Raw genomic sequence first — 22,617 nt, 5'->3', positions numbered from 1 at the left:
CCATGTGTGCGAGACTTGGTTTACCCCAGACTTCCTTTACGGAACCAACGTCGATATCAGGAAGTTCGGGCGGTGGTCAGAAGAAGAAGAACAGCTCCCTCTCGCATCTTTCTTCCATACTTGTCAGGTAAGACGTTTTGTGTCTTCATACATCTACCGAGGGACAATTAGTCGCACTGCTAATCCATTGTTAAGCGGTGGATCTGATTAATGTCGACTCAAATTGTCACCGTTTTGAATGGCCTGTTTTTAGGTCAGCGCAGAACTTCGCTAGCTGTGTGTTAGCACGGATGCTAATGTTGACGTCGTCTTTACTATCCGTCTGACTGACTCAAAGTTGTGGTTCTAGTTTAGTAAAAGTCGAACTAGTTGAGCGGAAAATGGCAGTTGTAGATATGTAATCGGCTTGTCATTTCAAATATCTCTCAGTATGTAGGAAATGTTTTAGACGGTATGGGATGTTTTATGATTTAATTGGGGGAAATCACCTACCAGGTGAGATACGCACTTCAAGATAGGCCGTCATCTCTTGGCCAGGAGAGTCTAGTAATTTAGTTTTCAAATCGTAATCGTATCCTAAATCATATCCTCTATGCAGGGGGAGCACTAACTGAATCCAAGTGCCTTCAAACATCAGTGCTGTTGTACAAAATAAACGAGCTGCTTTCCAGCGAACTGCTCCTCCGTCAGGAGATGAATAACGAGCTGACAGGAGAACGTAGCTCCTCTTAAGGGCATACGTGCTCGCATCGCTGGGTTTCCAGTCCTTAAAGATACAATGAGATTCTACGAGCCTCAGAGCCGTTAAATATCTCCATATATAGCTTGATGCGTCTGCCCACCAAGGGACTGGCAGCGCTGGAGTTGTTAATGTTCTGATCAGAACGAGATGTGCACAACATACCAGATGTCATATTATGATGGCTTTATATGGTTGTGTAATTCTTAACAAATCTGCGGTCTGACAAACAGTGTTTATAGTTTTCCTATTGAACTTAAGATGTCGTGTTCATTCTACTTTATTGTACAAGTTTTAGTTGTGGTGGTTAGTGTTTGACTCCCAGTTAAAAGTTTTTGGCTTCCATGGTCAGCCCCAGAGCCCGTAAATCCTCTTTATCCTCAGGGAAATGTATCAGAATTGACTGTAGTACGGTGTCTCCCTGCCCGCCTGTAAGAAACTTTTAGTTTACCATTAAAACAGTTGGTCTGCCGATATCCTGTACTCAGCTGTATCTTCTCCTCCAGCCCCACCAACAGTCATCATGTCCAGCAAACGAGCAAAGGGGAAGACCACCAAGAAGCGCCCCCAGCGCGCCACTTCCAATGTCTTCGCCATGTTCGACCAGTCCCAGATCCAGGAGTTCAAGGAGGCCTTCAACATGATCGACCAGAACCGAGATGGCTTCGTGGACAAGGAGGACCTCCACGACATGCTGGCCTCCCTGGGTGAGTCCAGGGGAGCGACGGCTGGCTATGATGACAACTTAGTTTGAACTAAAGACGTTAATAAAGTTCATATCATGTTTAGTTTCAAACGATGTCAGTGTTTTAGATTAAACGTTTTCTTTTAATCTTAAAACCACGTCGTTTAAAACTCGTACAGCGGGTTGTAGTTTAACCGCTTTTCTCTGACCACAGGTAAGAACCCAACCGATGAATACCTGGAGGCCATGATGACCGAAGCACCCGGACCCATCAACTTCACCATGTTCCTCACCATGTTCGGAGAGAAGCTTAACGGGACTGACCCGGAGGACGTCATCCGCAACGCCTTCGCCTGCTTCGACGAGGAGGGCACAGGTACGGTACCACGACGGTACAAGTACTCTTGCACACCGATACACATAGTGCAACTCTCATGCCAATAGGAATGCCCAGGAACAGCTCTCTGTCCTACATTTCAGTACAGAAATGTGTTTAATACACTTCAGTCCAGACTACTGGACTTAGTCCAGAATTGACTCTCTTTAAATTGTATATATGGTTTTACTCTTGTGCAACCACTACAGTTAAATGTGAAAATGATTCAGGAGAATGTTGTAGACAAAGTATAGAGGGAGATGGAACCATGAGTTAGGGCTGACTCGGTGATGCACGGACACTGTAAGGGATGGCCGACTATTGACTTATTCATGAACGGCTGGAATGTTTGGAATGAGCTGGACTGTTTCAGCTTGATTTGGAATGGACGAGATAATGAACAATCAAGTCTTATCTGATTGCCCTCTTCCTCTTTCTATTGGTGGACCCAGGAAGCATGCTCTACCCTTTATTTATATTGGTCAATGTTGTCTGATTGGTCTCTGTATATGGCTTCATCCAACTGTTTGGGTGTGTCCAGGAAGTGGTTCTGCTCCATCGGGCAGTGTTGCTGCTCCATTGGCAGTGTGGCTGGTGTCTGATCGGTCTGCTCGTGTGTTCTCAGGCTTCATCCAGGAGGACTACCTGAGGGAGCTCCTGACCACCATGGGCGACCGCTTCACGGACGAGGAGGTCGACGAGCTGGTCAGGGAGGCCCCCATCGACAAGAAGGCCAACTTCAACTACGTGGAGTTCACACGCATCCTGAAGCATGGGGCTAAAGACAAGGACGATTAAAGAGAGCCAGCGACGCCTTCTACCACACACAAATTAAACCCACGCCACAACCTGCTAGATCTCCGGGCTGCATGTCCCTGCTCTAGGAAGCGGTGTAAACACTTAGTCCACCTGGTCTTCTTCCGACCTGGTGTCTTAAGGGTGAAAGGTTTTTCTGAAGGGTTTGGGGTTTGCACAAATGTTCTGTGTTAGGAAAATTTGCCACGTGGGTCTAAGGGACGTGTGATCTGGGTTCTGTGGCTTTTTACCTTTTTATAATATAAACGTTTTGGAATAAATCCCTCTATCAAGTTGTAGTTTGTTGTGTTGTGTGTTTTGTGAACGGCCTGTGAAACGGGAGCAGTCTTGTCTGAACACCTGAAGTCTGCACACGGTGAAGAGCTCTGTCTTGTCTGAACACGCAGCGGCTCTTCACAATCGGGATGCTCAAACAGCTGCTAGACCACAGCTTTCTCATGCATTCAACTTTATTTACACAGAGCAGTAAGATGAGAAGACATTCCTGCATGCCTTTGTTTTGACCTCAAGGGAAGGTGTGTACTGGCAGGCTGACTATAATATTAGCTCTATTAAAATGAATAATTTGAGATGGAAAAATTAGTGAATTAATTTCTGTTTGAAATAAACTTGATACAATTAAATGCTGGAAGTATTAAGTAACTTCAATGATTTACTACCTAGATACTGCTGTGGTGTTTCAAATGTCTTCAATATTGTGGATATAAGCTTCCACTTGGAAAGGAATTTGTATTTTACACGATTCACTCAAAGATTACGCTCGCCGAACGTACTGGATTATTCTGGGTCATTGAACTATTTTAATAAGTTTATTTTAGACCAGTGACCCACAGAGATGATTGGCTGTGGTGCCCTCCAGTGGCCACACGTAAAGTTAGACCGTTTTTACAATAGGTGGAAAGCGAACCAATCAGAGGCTGTTTCACGCCGTTACGGAACCACGTTATATGTAATCCTGAATGAGGGGCGCTTGCACCGTGACCTAGAAGCTACAGGTATGGTTTTCCCTTTCTTGAGATAATTTGGTTGAACAAATGATTTGACAGTGACTAATGTTTACAAAGCCGACAGTGATCAACAGAGACGTTTGATAACCTGCTGAAGTAGTAGCGTACAGGCAATATCTTCCTAGCCCGCTAGCTCACTGACAGGGCAAGGACAAGTGATTTATAGTTTGATGTTTATAAAGCAGTGTCTTAGCTGGTATACGGGCGGGTTCGATGGTCCAGATCTTCATTTGAATGCATCATTCATCAGAGTAAACTGTTGTTTGACGTACAAGTTGCTGTATACATGGCACACCATTTGTCAACAGCAACCTGGCAGTGAGTGGAGTGTTGTTATTCTACATGTTACATATATAGATCACGTAAGGATATTTAATTACTCTCATCATGCTTCAGAGTTCTGTTTGAGATTCTTATTATTTTGAACCAGCAGGTCCTGATGAGGGAGAGTTCATGGCGCTAAAAGCCGCCCAGAGGCTACACAGTCTGGGTCGGGCTGGACGCTACATCCCGCGGCTCTTCGGCAACATAAGTCAGGGAGATGTATGTTGTGCTTCTGAGCTGCGGATCGCAGCCAACCGCCCCATCCACCACAACTGCGTCCTCGGTAGGATGGGCTTTTCGACGATCACAAGGGACCCGTCCTTCCTGGCCAGTGGGTCCGTGGGTCTCCACAAAGGGTCGGTTTTCCGCTTCCGGCTGACCCAGCTGCACCCGCCGCCGGAAGCTGAGGAGCGGCTGTTCGGCAAGCGGCTGGCCGGCTGCTCTTCCTCGCGGCAGGTGCTGCGTCTCCTACGCCAAGCGGAGACCCTGTCCGACGTGATGGCGGCGGGCGCGCTGCATCGCGTGGCCGACCTGGAGCAGGAGGGCTGCTCGCTGCGGGACCCCGGGGTGCTGGAGAAGGACGAGGTGCGCTCCCTGTGCTTCCAGCTGGAGCAGGACTCGGGCCGGCTGACGGACGGGGGGCTGGTGTCGGCGCTGATGGCCTGCACCCGGCTCTTCCTGGACCCCTGGAGCACGCTGGTGGTGCGGCTGGTGGCGGAGAGCCAGGAGCGGCTGGACCATGGCCGGATGAGCGTGGGGGAGCTGTGCACGCTGGGCCGGGCCCTACTGGCCCTGGAGGGCCCCGGTTGCGGCATGCTGGGCCAGGTGATGCAGCAGGTCCAGCGGCGGGGGCCGGCGGCGTGGAGCCTGGCGGAGCTGCTGGGCGTGTACCGGCTGCTGCAGGACGGGGCCGCCGAGGGGGGGCATCAGCAGGCCCTGCTGCACGGCATGCACGCCCACGCCCTCACCATGGCGCCCCGCATGGACGCGGCGGCCGTCAGCGGGCTGCTGGGGGCGCTGGTGGCGCTCGAGCAGAGCAACGCCACGCCGCTGGTCATGGCGCTGTGCAGGCAGGCGGTCCGCCACGTGGGCGGCTTCACGGACGACCAGCTGAGCCTGGTGCTGGGCGTGCTCATGCACTTCGGCCACAGCGACGTCCACTTTGTGGGCGCCATGGAGCGGCACGTGCCCCGCGTGGCGTTCACGGCGCGGCCGGAGACGGTCACGCGGGTGGCGCAGTACTTCGGCCAGAGGAACATCCTGTCGCGGCCCGTGTTCGACGCGCTGGCCGAGAGCTTCGTGTACCGGGCGGACGACTACGACACGGGCCAGGTGGCCCGGCAGATCCTGCCGCTGGGGAAGCTGGGATACCTGCCGCCCAACGCGGGCGAGGTGTTCGGGAAGGTGGAGGGCATCCTCCACACGCGCTTCTCCCAGTTCCAGCCGCGCACGCTGCTCAGCCTGCTGCACGCCTGCACCCTGGTGGAGCGCTTCCCGGTCAACTTCGTCTCCAAGGTGTTCAAGAGCTACTTCCTGCAGGAGCTGCAAGGTGAGCAAAGCCTCTCTCTGTATTTCTGCATTCTTTCATTCTTTCTTTGACATTTTTTGTCTTGGCTTTCTTCCTCGCCTCCGAACCCCAATAAATGGTGGAACCCGTCCTTCCTCCTCCTCTGTGTTCTAGAGCCGGGAACCGCAATGGACCGGCTGGTTCTGGCCCAGCTGACCCAGCTCTACATGACTGTGAAGCTGGAGTGTCCCTTCTACGGGGTAAACATGCATTGTTTCTACTGGCCCATCGACGGTTATGTAACAATATAGAGTTGTGGTGTATGCCGGCATTTGAAATACCTGTTTTAATACCCAAATATATAACCGATGCTAGGTCTATCCAGCAAAGATCTGGTTGTGATGTGACAAAGGGATAGCATATGGATCGGCTTGTGTTTGTGACTTATTATCTGCATACACACCTGTTGGTTAAAGGGAGGTGCTCTTTAAGTGATGCTGAATTAGTAACGGGGTGTTCTGTGGCCACTGTCCAGGGTCCCATTCTGCTCCCCAAGTACCGGGTGAAGTCCTTCCTGATGCCGGGCGGCTCGCTGGAGACTTTGGTGGACGTCCAGCTGTACAACCACGTCAGATCCGGGCTGGTAACCCTGCTGGGGGCCCGCACCTACTTCGCCTCCAAAGTCCTCACGCCCTACTGCTACACCCTAGGTAGCTATCTTTCCCACTGTATAGCTCTAGCCTGTCGGCTAACATTACTATATGGCTAAATGCTAAGTGAGGGTTGGCCAGCTTCACTCCCCTCACTTTGTACTGCTAAACGATAGGGAGCTAACTGTTAGCTTCACTTTCCTCACTCTGTACTGCAGTGCTGTAGCTAAATAAGCCAGTTCTACTTGTCTAACTGTGATAAACCCCAGGTAGCAAGCAGCTAGCCTCCTCCATCATCTGAAGTCCACCTGTGTTTCTTCTCCTCCAGATGTGGAGATTAAACTGGATGAGGAAGGTTATGTTCTCCCCGCCAGTCATAACGACTACGTCCACAAGAGGTAAACACTCGATTAGTGTACATATTTACCATTTCCTTAATATCCATTACAGAAGGCAAATCATAATAATGCCATAGGTTGTTTTCTGGTTGCCCCGCCCACTAGACCGAGCCGGAGCTTAGTGTGTATGCTTGTTTCTAGGGTGGCGCTGTGCATCGACGGACACAAGAGGTTCACTCTGAGCAGCCGCCAGCTGCTGGGGAGGGAAGCCACCAAGCAGAGACACCTGAGGCTGCTGGGGTACCAAGTGGTTCAGGTGAGGTCACTTCCTCTCCTCAATATGGCTTCTATTCACAGGGAAAAGTGCTGATTTCTAAAGAGGAAGACATTGTTTTGTAGGGTTTGATATAACCCCTGCTTGTTCCTTAATTACATCTCATTAAATCTGTTTTGGATAGAAGATTAAATGGTGTCTCAAATATAGTACAGGATGTCAATATGGAGTTGGTAGGGGCATCTTGCTCATGGGTCTTGAGGCAGGCGTCAAGATTGTACCGAGATTCCTTTCACCATAATGTTTTCCTGGAGGTATTTTTGCTAGCAATAATAATAATAGCGGACCTAGACCTCATTGTAACATGGGCGTTGATACCATTTAAACCGACAGCATGGTCTCCTTGTTTGTCTGATGTGAGTAACTCTGACTTGTGGTTGCACAACCAAGGTTTAATCAATGGTTCATTCTGTTCCAGATTCCGTTCCACGAGTTTGAGAAACTGAAGAACCAGAGTGAGGTGGTGGAGTACCTCCACAACAAGATCTTCCCCAAAAGCTACCGGCTCAGCTGGTGATGCCCACATCACCCCTCCCTCCTAAGTTATTTAATCAACCACTTTTCACTGTACAATAAAGTTTATTTTGTATAAACGTCCAAGACTCTTTTAGTTGAGCAAGAGTTGGGTTGTCCGAAAATATAATTTATTGGATTGCAGTAGAAAGTTTACAGAAGGCGTTTTTTTCTTCCAAGAATCACTTTAGCCAGAATATTTGTTCTTCAGAAAGACAATCACATTATTACTAAATTATTTCTCGATATAATATATTGCATGCTAAATTAAGATTAGCATTAAGGCGCCTGTGAGCTGGCGGTGAAAGACAGGAGTGTTAAATACAAGGCTTTGGTACATGTAAAATCCCAGCGGGCCGTCCTATGTGGCTGGGATCTGGGGGAGGCCGAACTCATCCACCAGCACACCGTCCTGAAACAAGACAATAGGAATATCAGGATTATGGCACAATGACGAATGGCTCCAGATCCCCGCTTTGTGACCTTAAAATGGGAGGGTCCACCCAGACATGAGTTGACGAACCTCTGGCTCAACACTCCCAACTGGTGACCTCACAAAACTTGAATAAGTTTTGTGAGGTCACCAGTCCTAAAATAAACAGTAATCTCCTATTGTGACCTCACAAGTGGGAGGTTCCACCCAGAAGTGTGATTGGTGGCCTCTACCAATTGCTAGGCTGAAGTCCAACCATCATGCATCTGGGTGAACTCTCCCACTTGGGACTTCATAAGTGAAACAAGTGGGGCCCTAATGCTAAATAAGAGGTGGACGGCCCCGTATGAGCAGTATCTAATGAGACGGGGGAGGACCCGTGGCTCCTTACCCGGCTGGTGGACTTGTCCCCAGGCAGACCTTCTGGGATGGAGGGGGCGGTGGAGGCATCGTCCAAGTAGGAGCTGTCCTCGTCAAACATCATCTCATCTCCCAGTGCGTCCAGTTCTGTGGACCCAGAAACCACACATAATCATTATCCAGTTCTCTGGGCCCAGACACCACACACACACAAACATCAGTTCTGTGGACCTAGACACCACACACACACACACAAACATCAGTTCTGTGGACCTAGACACCACACACACACAAACATCAGTTCTGTGGACCTAGACACAACACACACACAAACATCAGTTCTGTGGATCAAACACAGCAGCAGAAGCAATACTTTAATACCCCATACAACGACAAATACGGGAATCCGTCTGGTTGAGTTGTAGACATTAAAACAGGAAAAAATGACAACCGAACCAGGCGCACACACTCACACACATACCAGAGGTCCTGAATACATGGAGGAGGGTAGCTGCAGGCTGGTTTAATCAGCTGACCAGCTAAGGAATGAATGTAGTTCACAGCTCAATCACATGACCATGGTCGTGAATTATCAGCCAATCGGACCATGATGTGTCCTGTGAATTCACTGCAATGCCCTCAGGCGGGCGTTGTAAGGAGCCCCTTAGGAGAACAAACCACTACACCAAGTCCTTCATTCCCTCTGCCATCATTGTATTACACCCTGACAGTGTTTATTTTAAATGACTAAACGTGGTTATTTATACTACTTAATCCGACTTTTTTTTTTTATTGTTGCTCGTTGTACTGACCTATGAACATGATATGTTGCCACCGACATATCGCTATCTTGTCTTTTCTGTGAGTTTTTATGTCTTTTAAGTTGTTGGTATGGACTTGGTAAACTGCAAATAAGTTGCCCTTTTTGAGATCAATAAAGTTGTCTGAATCTGAATGCCATTTCACAAATCTGGGGAAATCCCAGCTGTAAATTACAATCCAGACTGAAAGACACACAATGAATTACATAATCACATTTAAAAGGGGCCAGGTGTGATGCTGATTAGCCATTACAAAATCCATCCAGAAGTGACACCATAAGTGGAAGTGTCCACCCAGTATGACGGAGCAGCTTACTCAGTGGACTGTACCAACTGGTTGGCTGACCCATCCATTGTACTTCTGAGTGGACTCGCCCACTGGTGACATCACTAACGGACAGGATTTGAAACGGGCCGTTTGCCGCCTTCCCTCCTGGTGATCGGTGGGCTGAGCTCACCTGCTTCCAGGTCGTCCTCGTCGATGTCGGGCGTGCCGTAGCTGCGGCTCATGGCCTCCTGCACGTCGTTGGCGTCCTCCATCATGTCCTCCAGCTGGTCTTGGAGGTCCTGGAGGAGGGAGGGAGGGGGGGGGGAACACAGACATCGTTTGGATGCATGTTTAAAAGAGAACTGGGCTTTTAGTTTGACCACATTTAGGGAGGAGGGAGCTTTAAATAATCAAAGACCAATACCTCGATCTTGTCAATCTTTATGTTCTTGTAGGCCTTCTTCATCTCCTTGGCTCCAACCTTCATGGCGTCCACCTGGAGGGAAGATAATGGTCAAACACAAAGTCCATGGACCACAGAATGTACGCGTATGTTGAGGAGGTCTCTACAGCCATCCCTAAGATGAAGGGTTCCTTTCAAGCTCTCCTCCTGTTCAGCCTCTCTGCCCTTCAGACTGTAGCGGTGATGAAGGTGAGTGTCTAGAGGGTCTTACGGTTGTCTTGGTGTCTTTGAGGGACTGAATGGTGTAGTTGGCCTGCTCCATGTTAAACGACTGCTGCATGAGCTGGTCTCTCTGGCCCTCGTACCTGGAAGACCAAATCAAACACTGAGACCGGTGCACGCCGACAGATTAGAGTTATCGATTTCACTTGGCCACTTTTCCTTTAGCAAACACTTAAAGCATGTGGTCAAAAGTGCTGTGTGACACAGTTTGAATAACATTACATTTGAATAATAGAGACAGTGGATTTGAAGTGTGATGTTTATTAGCCAATCCAAGCCACTGCAACATCACAGCTGGAGATAGAATACAGGCTCTTTAACTGTGATGACTTACATTCTCTTCTGCTTTAAAACTCTCATGGCCTTCTGTTTCACCATGTTCTAGCAGGGGGGAGAGACAGGCCGCCGTGTTAGGACACAACACTACAGCTAATGTTCCAAGGTATTAACCGGTCAAGCCTTGATGAGCTACCTTTGAGGGCCCGTCCCTCATCTTCTTCATCTGGTCCTTGTACTTCACCAGCTCAGCATCTAGTCGGGCCACCTTCTTCTCAATGGACTCTGACCGAGAATCGACCTGATCAGAGACAGAGCGATGCTTTACATTTCACCCGGTATAGGGGCCACTTAACGTGGGGATTTATAGGTTAAACCCCATGAGTAGACCCATTGCAGAGTGACTGAATGTTACCAAAAATAAAACACATACGACTGTAGGTCTTAGATCTAATACAGTCTGACAGAAGTGACGAGACGTTAGATTCATAATGGGTTACATCCCCTGGTGTGAATGGCATAGCTTAGGGGTTAGTTGGCCCTGAAACCTGTCCAACCAGTTCAACACAAGATCCAAGCAGGAAGATGGCTGTGTTTTTATCATTAGTTTAAAATGTAAGGATTTCGTCTAAAACAAGAATTGTTTTTAAATCGTCTCCTTGTTTAATCTCACATGATGAAGCTTGTGAGAGGAGATCCTATCCTCTCCCCCTCTCTTTCCAGGGTGTAGCGCATTAGCACCAATACTACATGGATACTCTTTACATGATAGTGTTAGAAGTGTAAAAGCAGTACACATCTTGTGGGTAAAAATTTGTTTTAAACCACGAATAGCTGATTACACAAACCAACCAAAAGCCTCCTTGTTTACTTTGCGATGGCAGCGTTCAACAAGTTGTTAAGGTTGATACTCACAGTGCCGATGCAGTCCGTCAGGTTGGGAGGGGGGGCTTTAGGCTTCCCGCTGCCAAATATACGATTCATTATTGCTGAAAAATGTTAAACAACAGCGAAAATAACCTAGTTAAGAACGCTCACTGACCGACGAGAAAGAATACACCCGGAAGACAAGTTGTGTTTACGTCAGTGCAGTAACTTGTCTGGACCGCGCATGCGTCCACGCCCTGCGTCGTCCAGCCTGTACAGCACCATGGTACAGCCAGTACAGCACAGTAGAGTACGGTAGTTGTTTTACATAAAAACATTGAACCCTAAGTATTTTGACCATTATTAATCAGGATTTTCCGTCTATTTGTGTCATCCCAGAAGTTTTTTTATTGTTTATTTGTTAAGTAATTTTACATTGTTAATTATTAACATACACCACTCTCACATATTAAGTCTAGTTATTACATGTTTCACATGGAGTGTTTGAAAGAACCAATTATGCAAATTATTGCAATATTTGTGAATTTCATATTTTTATGGCGTTAATGTGTTAGCTCTAAATTTTTCATTCCCGTGATGGCCATGCGACGGCGCTGATTGTCTACCTCAATTAGACCTTCACAGCCTCTATGGAAAGTAGTGCTTATTATGGGTCGGTTGCGTAATTTGCCTAATATCTAGCGGCCCCCTGAGAGAGACGCATGATTTTGACTTTAGAATAACCAAGTAAATGGTGCATAAGTGAGATGTGTTTTTCTGATATTCAAGACGATGGTTCTTCTTAGTAAAAAGCTGTGGTCTTCCTTATGACGTCACACTGGAGTTTCTGCTACGCGTCATCAAGGAGAGAAGATGCGATTGGAGCATCCCTTTCATTAACTCAGGAGGAGCGGTTGGAAGATGTGATTGATTCAGTATAACAACAAATTCAACACGCAATATATTTCATGAAAAGAAAGAAAAAGACATACAGTAAATGGGATTTGTAATCCTAAACAATGTTAACAAATATGTAAACCTATCGAATAAATATTTGACCAAATCTAACTCTCTCTCTTGTGAAATAAAATAACTTCAATTAGCCTATAAAAGGAAATTGGTCTCTCGTCCATGCCTGGTCATTTGATTACGGCTCTGATCACAGATAAGGGACGTCCCAAATCGAGAGTGTTTAGAGTTGATGGTGAACTGGCCATTGGGTTCAGCACAAACTCATCAGGCCTGCTACTGATTGCAGAATGGGAACGATTCGGAAGCTAGCTCTCTCCTGATCCTATTAGATTGTTGGTTCCATTGCTCGACCCTTAAGACAATATCTATGTTCTATGTTCTATCTATCTATGTATTATAATTAGAGAAACGGTTTCTTTAGCTAAAGTATAATAAATTAGCCTACCACAAAAATAAACCTGACGACGGGATGAGTCAGTCTTGAACGAAGAATTCGGCATTAGATTTTTATAATCACCTCATAATTAGTCAATTAAAACATCTTTAAACAGATGGTAAGCTACCCATTAAGTTACGTTAAAGTAACAAACGTTACTAATCTGGAAACAGACGGGCCGGTATGGGTTCTCTTGGCCCTACAGGGCAGAACTGACGGAGTCTGCCTCTAGGAACTGATCAGTCAAGAGTTGAGGTGAGGAGAATGACTCCTCAGGCATCACCTTTGAGTCAAGCCTCAGATCACAATACACACACATACAGTATGTAGGCTATATATATACACAAACACACGCACCCACGCACGCACGCACGCACACACACACACACACACACACACACACACACACACACACACACACACACACACACACACACACACACACACACACACACACACACACACACACACACACACACACACACACACACACACACACACACACACACACACACACTCGCGCGCGCGCGCGCGCACGCACGCACGCACGCACGCACGCACGCACGCACGCACACACACACACACACACACACACACACACACACACACACACACACACACACACACACACACACACACACACACACACACACACACACACTAATAGAGAAAGGATTATTTGCTTATTCACCCATTTAAGATGGGTCAAATTACATGTTTCTGGTGAGCCAATGAGCAGCATTATCATCCTGGAGGAGAGTGGAGTTGGTAATATGATTCCATGTAAACAGTTTCACCAAACTATCTGAAACCAAACGTCCTACACGAGAGACTCACCAACCATATGAACTCTAACGTCCGACACAAGAGTTTACACAACCATATGAAACCTATTAGTCCGACATTGCCCCCTAGCGGTCCCACCGGCCAGCTGCGGCACCGCTGTATCTCCGCCGGATGCGCTCAACACGCACTGAGGACACAAGCACCAGATATAGACCCTCACTGTTTCACATCCCATTCTAGAACAATGTTATCCATTTTAAACCACTTTATAAACCCGTTTGTGTTCCACGTCCATAACCTGGCTAATTAACCTGTTGATCGCGAATCTGTTGTGTTGCGGTGATGAGGCACGCGATGTTGGGCTCCTGGACAAGGCGCAGAAACATATTTTACGCTTGGAATTAAACGCATGCGCAGAGGGGTACCCCACTGCTTTGCGCTGCCAAGGAGAAGCAGTCAGATGTGCTCGAACCAAATATCACCTGGATTCTGGCATTCATGGTGACACAGTGAGTACATGTCTGTCTCCATCATTTACATTGATTATTGATTATCAGTGATGCGTGTATATATATACGATTTAAAAAGCACACGTGCATTCGCCTTCATTTGGACCAGAACATCAGCATTGGTCTCTGAACGACATGTTACCGATAGGACGCCTATTATACAATGCTGCATGTCAACGTTATTTGCATACTGAATATACCTGATCTTTTGCTTGTTTGTTGATAGTCTGTTTAGCCTTCTAACTGCAGGATATCTGTGGATTAGCTCGATGTATGGCTGCATTCGGATAATTTTTCTGTTTCCATTCAAATCAATCTGCATTCCGAGGAACAATTATGAGGGGGGGGGGGATATGGCTATTCAAAACAATAACCAGGACGGGTTGTAATAGTTTCCTTGATGAGGCGGATGGTGTCGGTTAACCACAGTTTGAGATGATGATGGTGTTGATGGAGGCTGCGGCGCAAATGTAACGCCTTGTCGCTTCCATTAGTGTCAACCCTGTGGTGGGTGGGAGAGAGAGAGGGACAGAGTGAGAGAGAGGCTCAGGGAGAAAGCGAGAGAGCGAGAGAGAGAGAGAGAGAGAGAGAGAGAGAGAGAGAGAGAGAGAGAGAGAGAGAGAGAGAGAGAGAGAGAGAGAGAGAGAGAGAGAGCGAGAGAGAGAGAGAGAGAGAGAGAGAGAGAGAGAGATGCTAATAATTTAAAAAAAATTGCCATACTTTTTTTAATTTTTTGGCTTCATGTTGATTAGCATCTTCTGCAAGCCCGATTCATCTTCATCTTGAAATAAAGCAACGCTGCGTCCGGCTGAACGTTATCAGAAACTAGTCTTTGTGAAATCATTATTGATATTCACCCACTGTCATTCAATGTGCTCCCACAGTCCACTTAGTCTCAAGGAGTCTGCGCACGACTCCAGACCCTGTTCTGTGTCCTTCATTCTGTGTGGTCGGAATAAGTGTGCAACATGTAACCCACAATGACTGCTGAACGTGGAGTGTGGTCGCCTGAAATTGGGTCAGAAATGTTGGATGCCACTGGCTTAATGTTAGAGGGGATCTGTCACACAATAATCACACAAGCATCGCTTGTCATGAGCTAAATAGTGGGAAGTTGGTCCATTTACGTCACTTTTCCAGATCGTACCAAGGGAGAACCCAACTCACGGACCAGTGACGTCAATGCTCGAACGATTCTGTGCTTTCTTTTCTTTCTTACAAACACAAAGTTGATGTCGCAGACCGCAAATTGTAAACAGTAGGTCCTCATATTAGCAAAGAGCCATGATGGTACCCCTTTAAGAGTTTTTTGGTAACAACAATATACACTCTGCACCCCCCCCCCCCCCTTCTCCCCTACAGCTCTTCCTCTGTGGTTTATGGGTTCGGAGTGGCTGGAGAAGAGGAAGAGGCAGATGCAGGTTCACCAGGAGGCGGCCGCCACCGTCCTGCATGCACGCGACGCCATGCGCAAGACGCCTCCCAACAACGCGTCCAACGCGTGCTGCTTCTGCTGGTGCTGCTGCTGCAGCTGCTCCTGGTAACGCACGTTACTATGCACGAGGCCAGCGGGTCCGGGACTAGTGTTGACACGATGCTGGATTTTTCTAACTCTGATACAATTCCTGGAAAAATATCGATGCTCAATACCAGTTTCGATACCAAGGGGGACAAATGTACATAACATTGAGAGATTGTATTTTATTTTATTTTTTATTAAATGACATTCATTTATTATTTTTATTATTAAGATCACTATAACAAGACTATTAACGAGGTTACGAGGTACGACAGACGAATGACTGTAGTAAAAGTGACCAATTACTGTGAGTGAAAGAGGGGAGAGGGGGCGGGGCTTCGTGTGTGTCTGTCAACTCGCTGGCGGAGGAGAGAGAGCGAGAAAGCGCAGCCGGTACTATTGTATCGATACTGCGGGAAATGAGTATTGAAACTGTATTGAAAAATCAATACTTTTGACAACACTAGTCCTGTCTAATTTACGAATTATTAATTACGAATTGCAAAAATGTATCTAATATTATTATCTGATCTCACAAGTCTTCAGCCCCAAATTCAGGTTGAGAACTGCCAGATTTACCAGGCGAGGGGCAACTTTGAGTAGCCCCCCCCCCCTCTCCCTTGATATACAGTCCTGCCTGATGAAGTGAATAAAAATGCGAAAACAAAACCAAAGTCTCCGCACACTGTTCAGGTCACCTCACCACCAAAACAACAGCCCACAGCCTGAACCGCAAGGGATGGTTTTGTGTTCTGAAGCCTCCTCCGTGTTCCCATTCATGTCTGGACTATATGTGTTTCTTTCTCTGTCTCCCTGATTCCCGGCCCCAGCCTCTGGGGTTTTACCTGACTTTGGTGCTTGCTGGGCCCCTGGGGGTCAACTTTGACTTCTGTTGCCACCTCTGCCTCAATTATTTTCACCTAATTGCTCCGGAGTCACAAAGAGCCACCGGTCCAGGGGGCTCAGCTGACATCATGCACACCTGGCCTTAATTAGTCTATAGGCGAAGGCAACACCAGGTGTGCACAACAATTCAATTACACACACTGGGCTGGCTTCTACCGAGAGGCCACAGGGTCCCTGTAGGATAGCCGTAGTTCCGGCTACTATCTTGAGCATAGCACTAACAACATACTTTCCAAAGCCTACTGAGTTCCATTAAAACAGAGTATCACTATGTGATCCGGAATTCAACCACCACGTAACGTGTGCTACTTAACCCATAAAGCATGCTACACATGGTTTATAACATGATATACATGCTATAAGCTAACGTTCGATACAACATGCTATTTAGACATACTAACATGCTGTACTTGCTACAGGTCAAGATGTAACTATTTTGAAAGGCATTGAGTCGTTATTGGGACGTGCATGTGAATATGTTTTATTCTCCCTTTAGAGACGTTCTCTTCTGTTCCTTGTCTTATAGGCAGGTTTTAAAATGCGCTCTGTTCCCTTCCTTGTCTCTTCTAGTCTGACAGTTCGCAGCGATGAGGAGACGGTCCCGAGAGGTCTCGAGCGGAGAACAGACGTCTTGGCCGTGTGTGACGACAGGTAAGGGCACGCCTCAACACAAACGTGGCTGGCGGCTTCACCATATACCTTCCAGTTCACAAAGAGGTCGTTCACCTAGTGGAAGCTGAACAGTTTAAAACAAGACTGGTTGTGAGAATGTATTTTCTTGAGTTCAAGAACTTCATTAGCATCGTGCAGTATGTATTTAGATCTGGTGACTTTCAAGTGAGGCGACAATCAAAGCCATCACCGTCATCTTCATTTTTTCTCCATCCAACTTCTCTCTGTTCATCTCCTCCATCGTTATTCACCCTCTTCTTCTTCTTCTCCTCCTGTCCCCAGCCCTAAGCCCACCCTGGAGGATGCTCGATCATGGTCCATGTCCTTCGAGCGTCTGATGAAGAGCGCGGCTGGGCGAGGGTGTTTCCGGCAGTTCTTGCGGACGGAGTTCAGCGAGGAGAACATGATGTTCTGGCTGGCCTGTGAGGAGCTGAAGAAGGAGACCAACAAGACGGTGGTGGAGGAGAAGGTGCGGCAGGTCTACGAGGACTTCATCTCAATCCTGTCCCCTAAAGAGGTGAGACCGGAAGCGTTGTCATCTTCACCCTCGTCGCCGTGTCAAAAGAGGGAGATAATTAAACCTGCACTATGTACGTTGTTCCATTAGCAGCCCCTAGTGGCTTCTGTTGTAAGACGACTCCTCCTCTTCCTCTTCCTCTTCCTCAGGTGAGTCTTGACTCACGGGTCCGAGAGGTGATCAACCGCAACATGCTGGAGCCCACCTCCCATACCTTCGAGGACGCCCAGAAGCAGATCTACACCCTGATGCAGCGGGACTCGTACCCACGCTACATGAACTCCTCCGCCTACACAGACCTGCTCAAGGACCTGGAGGAGCCCAAGACTGAGCCCTAGGGGGTCCCAGGTTAGGGCACTTAGTCCCCCGCACCCCCTTATGTTGTGAGTAGACGGGTAGAACAATAGCTAGCACTCTACTGGTGTTAACTCCCATGATGCACTAGAGATGGGTTCATTCAATAGATCAGGATATTCCAAACCTAGGGCTCCGCAGAAAATGCTGTGTTGTTTTCTCATCAGGGCTGGGCCAACTAACCGCTAATTGTGCTCCACAGGGAGCCCCGACAAACGATCCTTGGTTAAGTGAAAACAATCCATGTACAAAGAATGAGGTCAACTTTTATGGGTCAAGGTGGTAAGTTGACGCCAGTGTTTGTCAGGGATCATTTAAACCCGGCAATTCTTTCGTTTGGATGGACCTTTCAGACGCACTGTTTCTGGCACCTTCCAAAAATTAATATGACAAGTCGATAAAAAAGCTGATAGAACGCTCAACAGACACAGGATGGATACGGTAAAGGCGTCAGAAAGACTGGATACAGGATAATCTAGTGATCAGGGTATTTGACTCCAAGCCTCTACCTGTAGATCTTTGAGAGCGACATACCCCCTGACCCCTACCTGTTCCTAAACGACCTGCCTCTGTTCTGTTTAACCCCTCCCTGCAGATTAATGACATATTTCTGTACTGTCTAACCCCTACCTGCTCCGTAATGACCTGTCTCTGTAATTTCTAACCCCTACCTGCTCCTTAACGGCATGTATCTGAAGTAGCTTTAGATAAAAGAGCCTGATTAATGACTTAAAACGTGAAATAGTAAATAGACATAAACATGCACTTGTGATACAATGCATGTAGGATATCAGACTAAGCTGATGTTTACGGTTTCTTTCAGTTTGATTTGTGAAAACAGGAGAAACAAAAGGATAGTCCAACAGTGCATATTAATATTATGTGTCGGAAAATCATCACATATGCGTCAGTTTTAGGGCCGTCAAGGTAGAACTATATTTCAGTTTCAGGACATCTTGAAGTTTGTAATCAAGGTTGAGATTACAGTAGTGATGGTTTAGTGTAGGTTTGAGGTTATGGTTCGGGTACGGTTAAAGTCAGGAGGGAGCAATGCATCATGGGAAATTAACCACCAGATAAGTCTGTCTGGTTTTATCTAAATAGATGGGAGAAGAGAATCCACCCTAATTGCACTCTTTATCCAGAGATAACTTCTGACAGCTCACCAAACCACTCGAGGTGCCCGGCTAGAACCAGTTCAAACCTGTTACAAAATAACCTCCTATATTTTTACATATATATATATATATATATATATATAAGCGCTTGTTATTGCACTTTTCTATGTTGTTCTCTGAAGGACAGCATGCACCCTTGTGTTAGGACACATCACACCACGTAAACTACACCTGGTAGAAAATAGATTTGATTTATTCTTCTTTTATTTAAGTGCCTTGGAACAAAGCTCTCTCACGCACTTCCGCCGTGGATCTGAATGGTGACACTATGACATCATACGTTTGGTGCTCTCAGCTCTGGTCAAAGATAAGTTCCTCAGAGAAAGGGATGGGCGAGAGATGGAAGTGGAGCGCGTGTTGTGGGTTGGAATACTGTGAGGTTTAGCACGGGGGTGAGTCCATGACCATAACCACTGATATTATCTGTGTATTTATAAAAACGTTTGTGTGAAACAGTGCTGACCTTTCTCACAACTTGAATAAAGCACAGTTGTAATGTTTATGTTGAACACACTTTGCCCTTGTTTTGCATGGATATTAATGGAATAGTCTATTCTTTCTAATATAATACTACATCTTCCTACAGATTTTGTATGTGGGTTGTGTGCATGTATATATGTATGCATATCAATCTGAATATTATAAAAACCTATGTAAATTCGTAAACTGTGTTTCTTTTGTCAATGCTTCGTGGTTCACTTAATCACATCATTGCAAAATACAATGATTGAGATGACTCAAAGCATTATAATACTATATAAATGAACATACAGCTTGTATATTTTGACCTTTGTCAAGTAGTATATTAATACTTGGTTTCACTCAAAATAGCTGGTAGCATCATCATAAGTATACTTATACTAGATGGTGCAGTAGTATTATAATACTAAAAAGTATTAATCAGATATTGCCTAAGGTATTCCAGATAGCTTGTGCTCTTATCAGCAAGCGTCTGCACTCTGCTGGGGTAATTCTACTTCCTGTGTCCTAACACTTGAGGTGGGCCTACTTCTGGTCCTCCCAGTTAGGAGTACCCCGAGCTACCATCCAGGCTAGCAGATTAATCTGGATGCTAACGCCCAGGCTAACTTCGAGGTTAATGCTAAGGCTAATGTAGAGGCGAATGTCCAGGCTAACATCCAGGCCCACCGTTAGCCCCGGTCCAGTATGGCTCTATGTAGCGGTAGCAGCGGAGGTTTGCGCGTTGAGTCAGTGTGGGTTCTTCAGGTAGCGGTAGCATAGGCTGGTGGACAGCGGTCGTGGGGAGTGCTCAGCCAATCAGACAGGCTCAGCTCAGATGGGCGGGAGCTGTTTCTCTATGAACCTCTTAACCTCCACCATTTCCTAGAGAGACAGAGAGAGAGACAGACGGACAGATGGACAGAGAGACGAATCAAGAGAGAAAGAAAAGGAGAGGGATAGAATGTAACAAATACAGAAAGAAACCAAGAAAGAGGGATGGAGAGAGAAAGGGAAAGAGAAAAAGAAAAAAGGTAAAAATCACGCCTGCTGAAGCAACAGAACACCCATCAATATGTCCTCCTGTCGCGCCCAGTCCTGAGGGTCAACCCCGTGCTGACCTCTGGGCAGGCGTCGTGGGCCAGGCCGCGGTACGTTTTGAAGGTGATGTTGGCCGGGTTGATGAGACTCTTCATCTTCTCCACGCTCTGGCGACCGAAATGCACGGGGACGATGCCGTCCGCGTCCCCGTGGCACTGCAGCAGAGGCACGTCTGCGTTGGCGCCGCAGGCCGAGGCCTGACAACACGAGAGATTAGGATTAGGATCAGCACCAGATTACAATGTACAGTGCTGTGGACCAGGGGGTTTTCCCTGACCCGCCTTTTGTTTGGACGGGGCCGTAAGGAGGAGGGAAGAGCTCCAGATTCTGGGAGTTAAAGTCCATCCCAGGGTTCTGATCTAATCACTTATCCTCATTATTTCCTAAGTATTCAATCAGCAGATGCCTACAGTTAAGTAATAGACAATCCTCCTACGTCCTATGTAGAGTTCCTTCGATCAATGGAGAGGGTTTCAACTGCAGCTCGTAATGAGGGCTAGGGCAGGAACAGGTGTGGTCCAGGTGAGTGGGCCTGGCCTTACCTGAGGGAAGGAGTTCCGTAGAGGCAGCCAGCAGCTCAGAGCAATCACACCGGCGAGCTTGTGCTGAGAAGTCAGAGCGGTGTAGAGAGACAGCGCTCCACCCTGCCAACAAAAACAACACAGGCTTCTGACTGGCTCACAGAGCTCTACAGGGAGGGGATTCACAGCATCCCAACCAATATTAAGACAGCTGAAGCCGAGGTTCCTACACTCACCCACTACCGCAAATCAAATCCTTAATAAACCAATCACATTATTCCTAAATCTAGTACCGCCATAACATCTGATTTGACTAAGAAATGTTTTTGTCTGCAGGAAGATATCTGGATAATTATATGACAGCATGGTCACTAAAGCTCCTTATACAATTTGAAATTTGAGATAAAAGTTTCACAGAGCAAGGTGTGAGATCGTACCTGGGAGAAACCACCCAGCATTATCCTATGAGAGGGAATTCCATTTTTCACTTCATGGTCTATTAGGGCTTTTACTGTGAAGGGGAGAAATGGTTTATCTTAAACAGTGTGACTGCAAAGGTTTTTATGTAACTGAGAACACTGTGACTATATTCAGACAAGGCTTACAATTTTCTGACGCTCGTTTGATACCCGATGCGTCCTCGTCCGCGTCGTGGTTCAAGCTATAAATGTCGAACCTGCCAACAGAGCAGGTAAAAATCCCCACATATTTACAGAAGAATGAGCCTCCTGCAGTCTGACTATTCAAAGACACCTATAAGATAAACACTTCACACTATCAATCCTGGGAGAGAATTCAAGAATTATTCATGAGCAAAAACAGTCTTTATTGACTCACCATGCGGGCATGGACATCCTCATGTTTAAGGTAACTGGTATCGTTGGACTGCAGAAGGAGAGAGCGTAATTAAAATCAGAACAGTCCAGAACAACCTAGTTATGCCAAGTTGTATATGAATGGTGTCCAGGGTCCTACTGTACTTACGCATGCGGACAGATGTACTTCACATGGGGTGTTTTGATGCCTGTGAAGGCACTTGCCCACCCATGTCTGGTTAAGGAGAAAGAATGCACATACATGTACTAAAGCAATATGTCCACATATTATTATTTTTGGTATAATAATTTCTGGTGTAATATATCAATATGCCAACACAAAAAGAACATACCCCGTATCACCAAGACCATGTAGAAATATAACCTGTGATAAATACATAATACACAAAGGAATTGATAATGCACAGTATTGATCCATATCAACGAATCAACATGACCATGTAAACACAGACATAGTAAAACACATGGACGCGTCTTACCGCGGCGGTGGCTTTCCGCGCGGCAGGCACCACGGCAGGTAGAGGAGCTGACATGCTGTTACCGCACATGCAGAGCTGGAGTTGCTGTCATGTGATGTTATCCTTCTGGGAGCGACGAGCTGCCAAAGTGACCGCCGAATGTGTCGGTTTCACTGACAGGTGGACTAATGAGGAATATAAGAAGATGAGACGGAAACGACGGACTTTAATCCTTGGGACGGGTAGGATTATTGCCGTTATTTGAATTATTACCTGAGAAAATAACAACCAAATCACCGGTTTGCTGCTGGCCTTGAACCACACTCACGATTGGTTTAGCAAAACACTCCGTAGTCCCGCCCACATTGCGACGTGATTGGAGGTCGTGTGATTT

The 22,617-nt window shown here is 46.8% G+C and overlaps 5 protein-coding genes across 7 annotated transcripts; 3 read left to right on the top strand and 2 right to left on the bottom strand.

The window, feature by feature from the left end:
• The first annotated feature begins 16 nt into the window (after positions 1-16).
• On the top strand, positions 17-2,889 carry myl12.1 (myosin, light chain 12, genome duplicate 1). Its single transcript, XM_056584398.1, has 4 exons — positions 17-127; positions 1,246-1,446; positions 1,639-1,800; positions 2,426-2,889. The coding sequence occupies exons 2-4, from the start codon at positions 1,263-1,265 to the stop codon at positions 2,596-2,598; spliced, it is 519 nt and encodes a 172-aa protein (XP_056440373.1). The 5' UTR covers positions 17-127; positions 1,246-1,262; the 3' UTR covers positions 2,599-2,889.
• Positions 2,890-3,019: 130 nt separating this feature from the next.
• On the top strand, positions 3,020-7,376 carry fastkd3 (FAST kinase domains 3). 3 transcript variants are annotated; one of them, XM_056584396.1, is made up of 7 exons: positions 3,020-3,611; positions 4,057-5,496; positions 5,629-5,714; positions 5,990-6,164; positions 6,433-6,502; positions 6,644-6,758; positions 7,195-7,376. In XM_056584396.1, the coding sequence occupies exons 1-7, from the start codon at positions 3,452-3,454 to the stop codon at positions 7,291-7,293; spliced, it is 2,145 nt and encodes a 714-aa protein (XP_056440371.1). In that variant the 5' UTR covers positions 3,020-3,451; the 3' UTR covers positions 7,294-7,376. The 3 variants fall into 3 exon arrangements, with proteins under 3 accessions (XP_056440371.1, XP_056440370.1, XP_056440372.1); XM_056584395.1 differs by having other exon boundaries at positions 4,054-5,496; XM_056584397.1 differs by lacking the exon at positions 3,020-3,611 and adding an exon at positions 3,625-3,941 and having other exon boundaries at positions 4,054-5,496.
• Positions 6,897-11,240, bottom strand: chmp5b (charged multivesicular body protein 5b). Its single transcript, XM_056584399.1, has 8 exons — positions 11,048-11,240; positions 10,329-10,433; positions 10,191-10,237; positions 9,846-9,939; positions 9,596-9,667; positions 9,362-9,470; positions 8,114-8,229; positions 6,897-7,701 (listed from the first exon to the last, which is right to left on the bottom strand). Exons 1-8 carry the CDS (start codon positions 11,114-11,116, stop codon positions 7,651-7,653), a joined length of 663 nt encoding a protein of 220 aa, XP_056440374.1. The 5' UTR covers positions 11,117-11,240; the 3' UTR covers positions 6,897-7,650.
• A 2,380-nt stretch (positions 11,241-13,620) lies between these two features.
• Positions 13,621-19,550, top strand: LOC130377253 (regulator of G-protein signaling 20). Its single transcript, XM_056584290.1, has 5 exons — positions 13,621-13,702; positions 15,065-15,242; positions 16,698-16,778; positions 17,082-17,316; positions 17,466-19,550. Exons 2-5 carry the CDS (start codon positions 15,082-15,084, stop codon positions 17,652-17,654), a joined length of 666 nt encoding a protein of 221 aa, XP_056440265.1. The 5' UTR covers positions 13,621-13,702; positions 15,065-15,081; the 3' UTR covers positions 17,655-19,550.
• lypla1 (lysophospholipase 1) lies at positions 18,893-22,605 on the bottom strand. The gene is made up of 10 exons (XM_056584289.1): positions 22,497-22,605; positions 22,245-22,408; positions 22,098-22,129; positions 21,914-21,979; positions 21,767-21,814; positions 21,535-21,605; positions 21,367-21,440; positions 20,951-21,052; positions 20,429-20,605; positions 18,893-20,192 (listed from the first exon to the last, which is right to left on the bottom strand). The coding sequence occupies exons 2-10, from the start codon at positions 22,311-22,313 to the stop codon at positions 20,142-20,144; spliced, it is 690 nt and encodes a 229-aa protein (XP_056440264.1). The 5' UTR covers positions 22,314-22,408; positions 22,497-22,605; the 3' UTR covers positions 18,893-20,141.
• Positions 22,606-22,617: the final 12 nt, after the last annotated feature.

The sequence above is a fragment of the Gadus chalcogrammus genome, chromosome 23 (assembly GCF_026213295.1).
Source record: "Gadus chalcogrammus isolate NIFS_2021 chromosome 23, NIFS_Gcha_1.0, whole genome shotgun sequence".
Classification (NCBI taxonomy): Eukaryota; Metazoa; Chordata; class Actinopteri; order Gadiformes; family Gadidae; genus Gadus; species Gadus chalcogrammus.
This window is presented reverse-complemented; position numbering and strand designations above follow the sequence as displayed.

Coding starts and splice junctions, on each gene's coding strand:
- LOC130377253 (XM_056584290.1), top strand. CDS start 15,082: ATGGGTTCGGAGTGGCTGGAGAAGAGGAAGAGGCAGATGCAGGTTCAC. Junction 16,779..17,081: donor TTGGCCGTGTGTGACGACAG/GTAAGGGCACGC, acceptor TCCTGTCCCCAG/CCCTAAGCCCACCCTGGAGG. Junction 17,317..17,465: donor CAATCCTGTCCCCTAAAGAG/GTGAGACCGGAA, acceptor CCTCTTCCTCAG/GTGAGTCTTGACTCACGGGT.
- myl12.1 (XM_056584398.1), top strand. CDS start 1,263: ATGTCCAGCAAACGAGCAAAGGGGAAGACCACCAAGAAGCGCCCCCAG. Junction 1,447..1,638: donor CGACATGCTGGCCTCCCTGG/GTGAGTCCAGGG, acceptor CTCTGACCACAG/GTAAGAACCCAACCGATGAA. Junction 1,801..2,425: donor CTTCGACGAGGAGGGCACAG/GTACGGTACCAC, acceptor GTGTGTTCTCAG/GCTTCATCCAGGAGGACTAC.
- fastkd3 (XM_056584395.1), top strand. CDS start 3,452: ATGATTGGCTGTGGTGCCCTCCAGTGGCCACACGTAAAGTTAGACCGT. Junction 6,165..6,432: donor GCCCTACTGCTACACCCTAG/GTAGCTATCTTT, acceptor CTTCTCCTCCAG/ATGTGGAGATTAAACTGGAT. Junction 6,503..6,643: donor AACGACTACGTCCACAAGAG/GTAAACACTCGA, acceptor GCTTGTTTCTAG/GGTGGCGCTGTGCATCGACG.
- chmp5b (XM_056584399.1), bottom strand. CDS start 11,116: ATGAATCGTATATTTGGCAGCGGGAAGCCTAAAGCCCCCCCTCCCAAC. Junction 10,238..10,328: donor TGAGGGACGGGCCCTCAAAG/GTAGCTCATCAA, acceptor CCCCCCTGCTAG/AACATGGTGAAACAGAAGGC. Junction 9,471..9,595: donor TAAAGATTGACAAGATCGAG/GTATTGGTCTTT, acceptor TCCCTCCTCCAG/GACCTCCAAGACCAGCTGGA.
- lypla1 (XM_056584289.1), bottom strand. CDS start 22,313: ATGTGCGGTAACAGCATGTCAGCTCCTCTACCTGCCGTGGTGCCTGCC. Junction 21,980..22,097: donor CATGGTCTTGGTGATACGGG/GTATGTTCTTTT, acceptor CTCCTTAACCAG/ACATGGGTGGGCAAGTGCCT. Junction 20,606..20,950: donor TACGGAACTCCTTCCCTCAG/GTAAGGCCAGGC, acceptor TCGTGTTGTCAG/GCCTCGGCCTGCGGCGCCAA.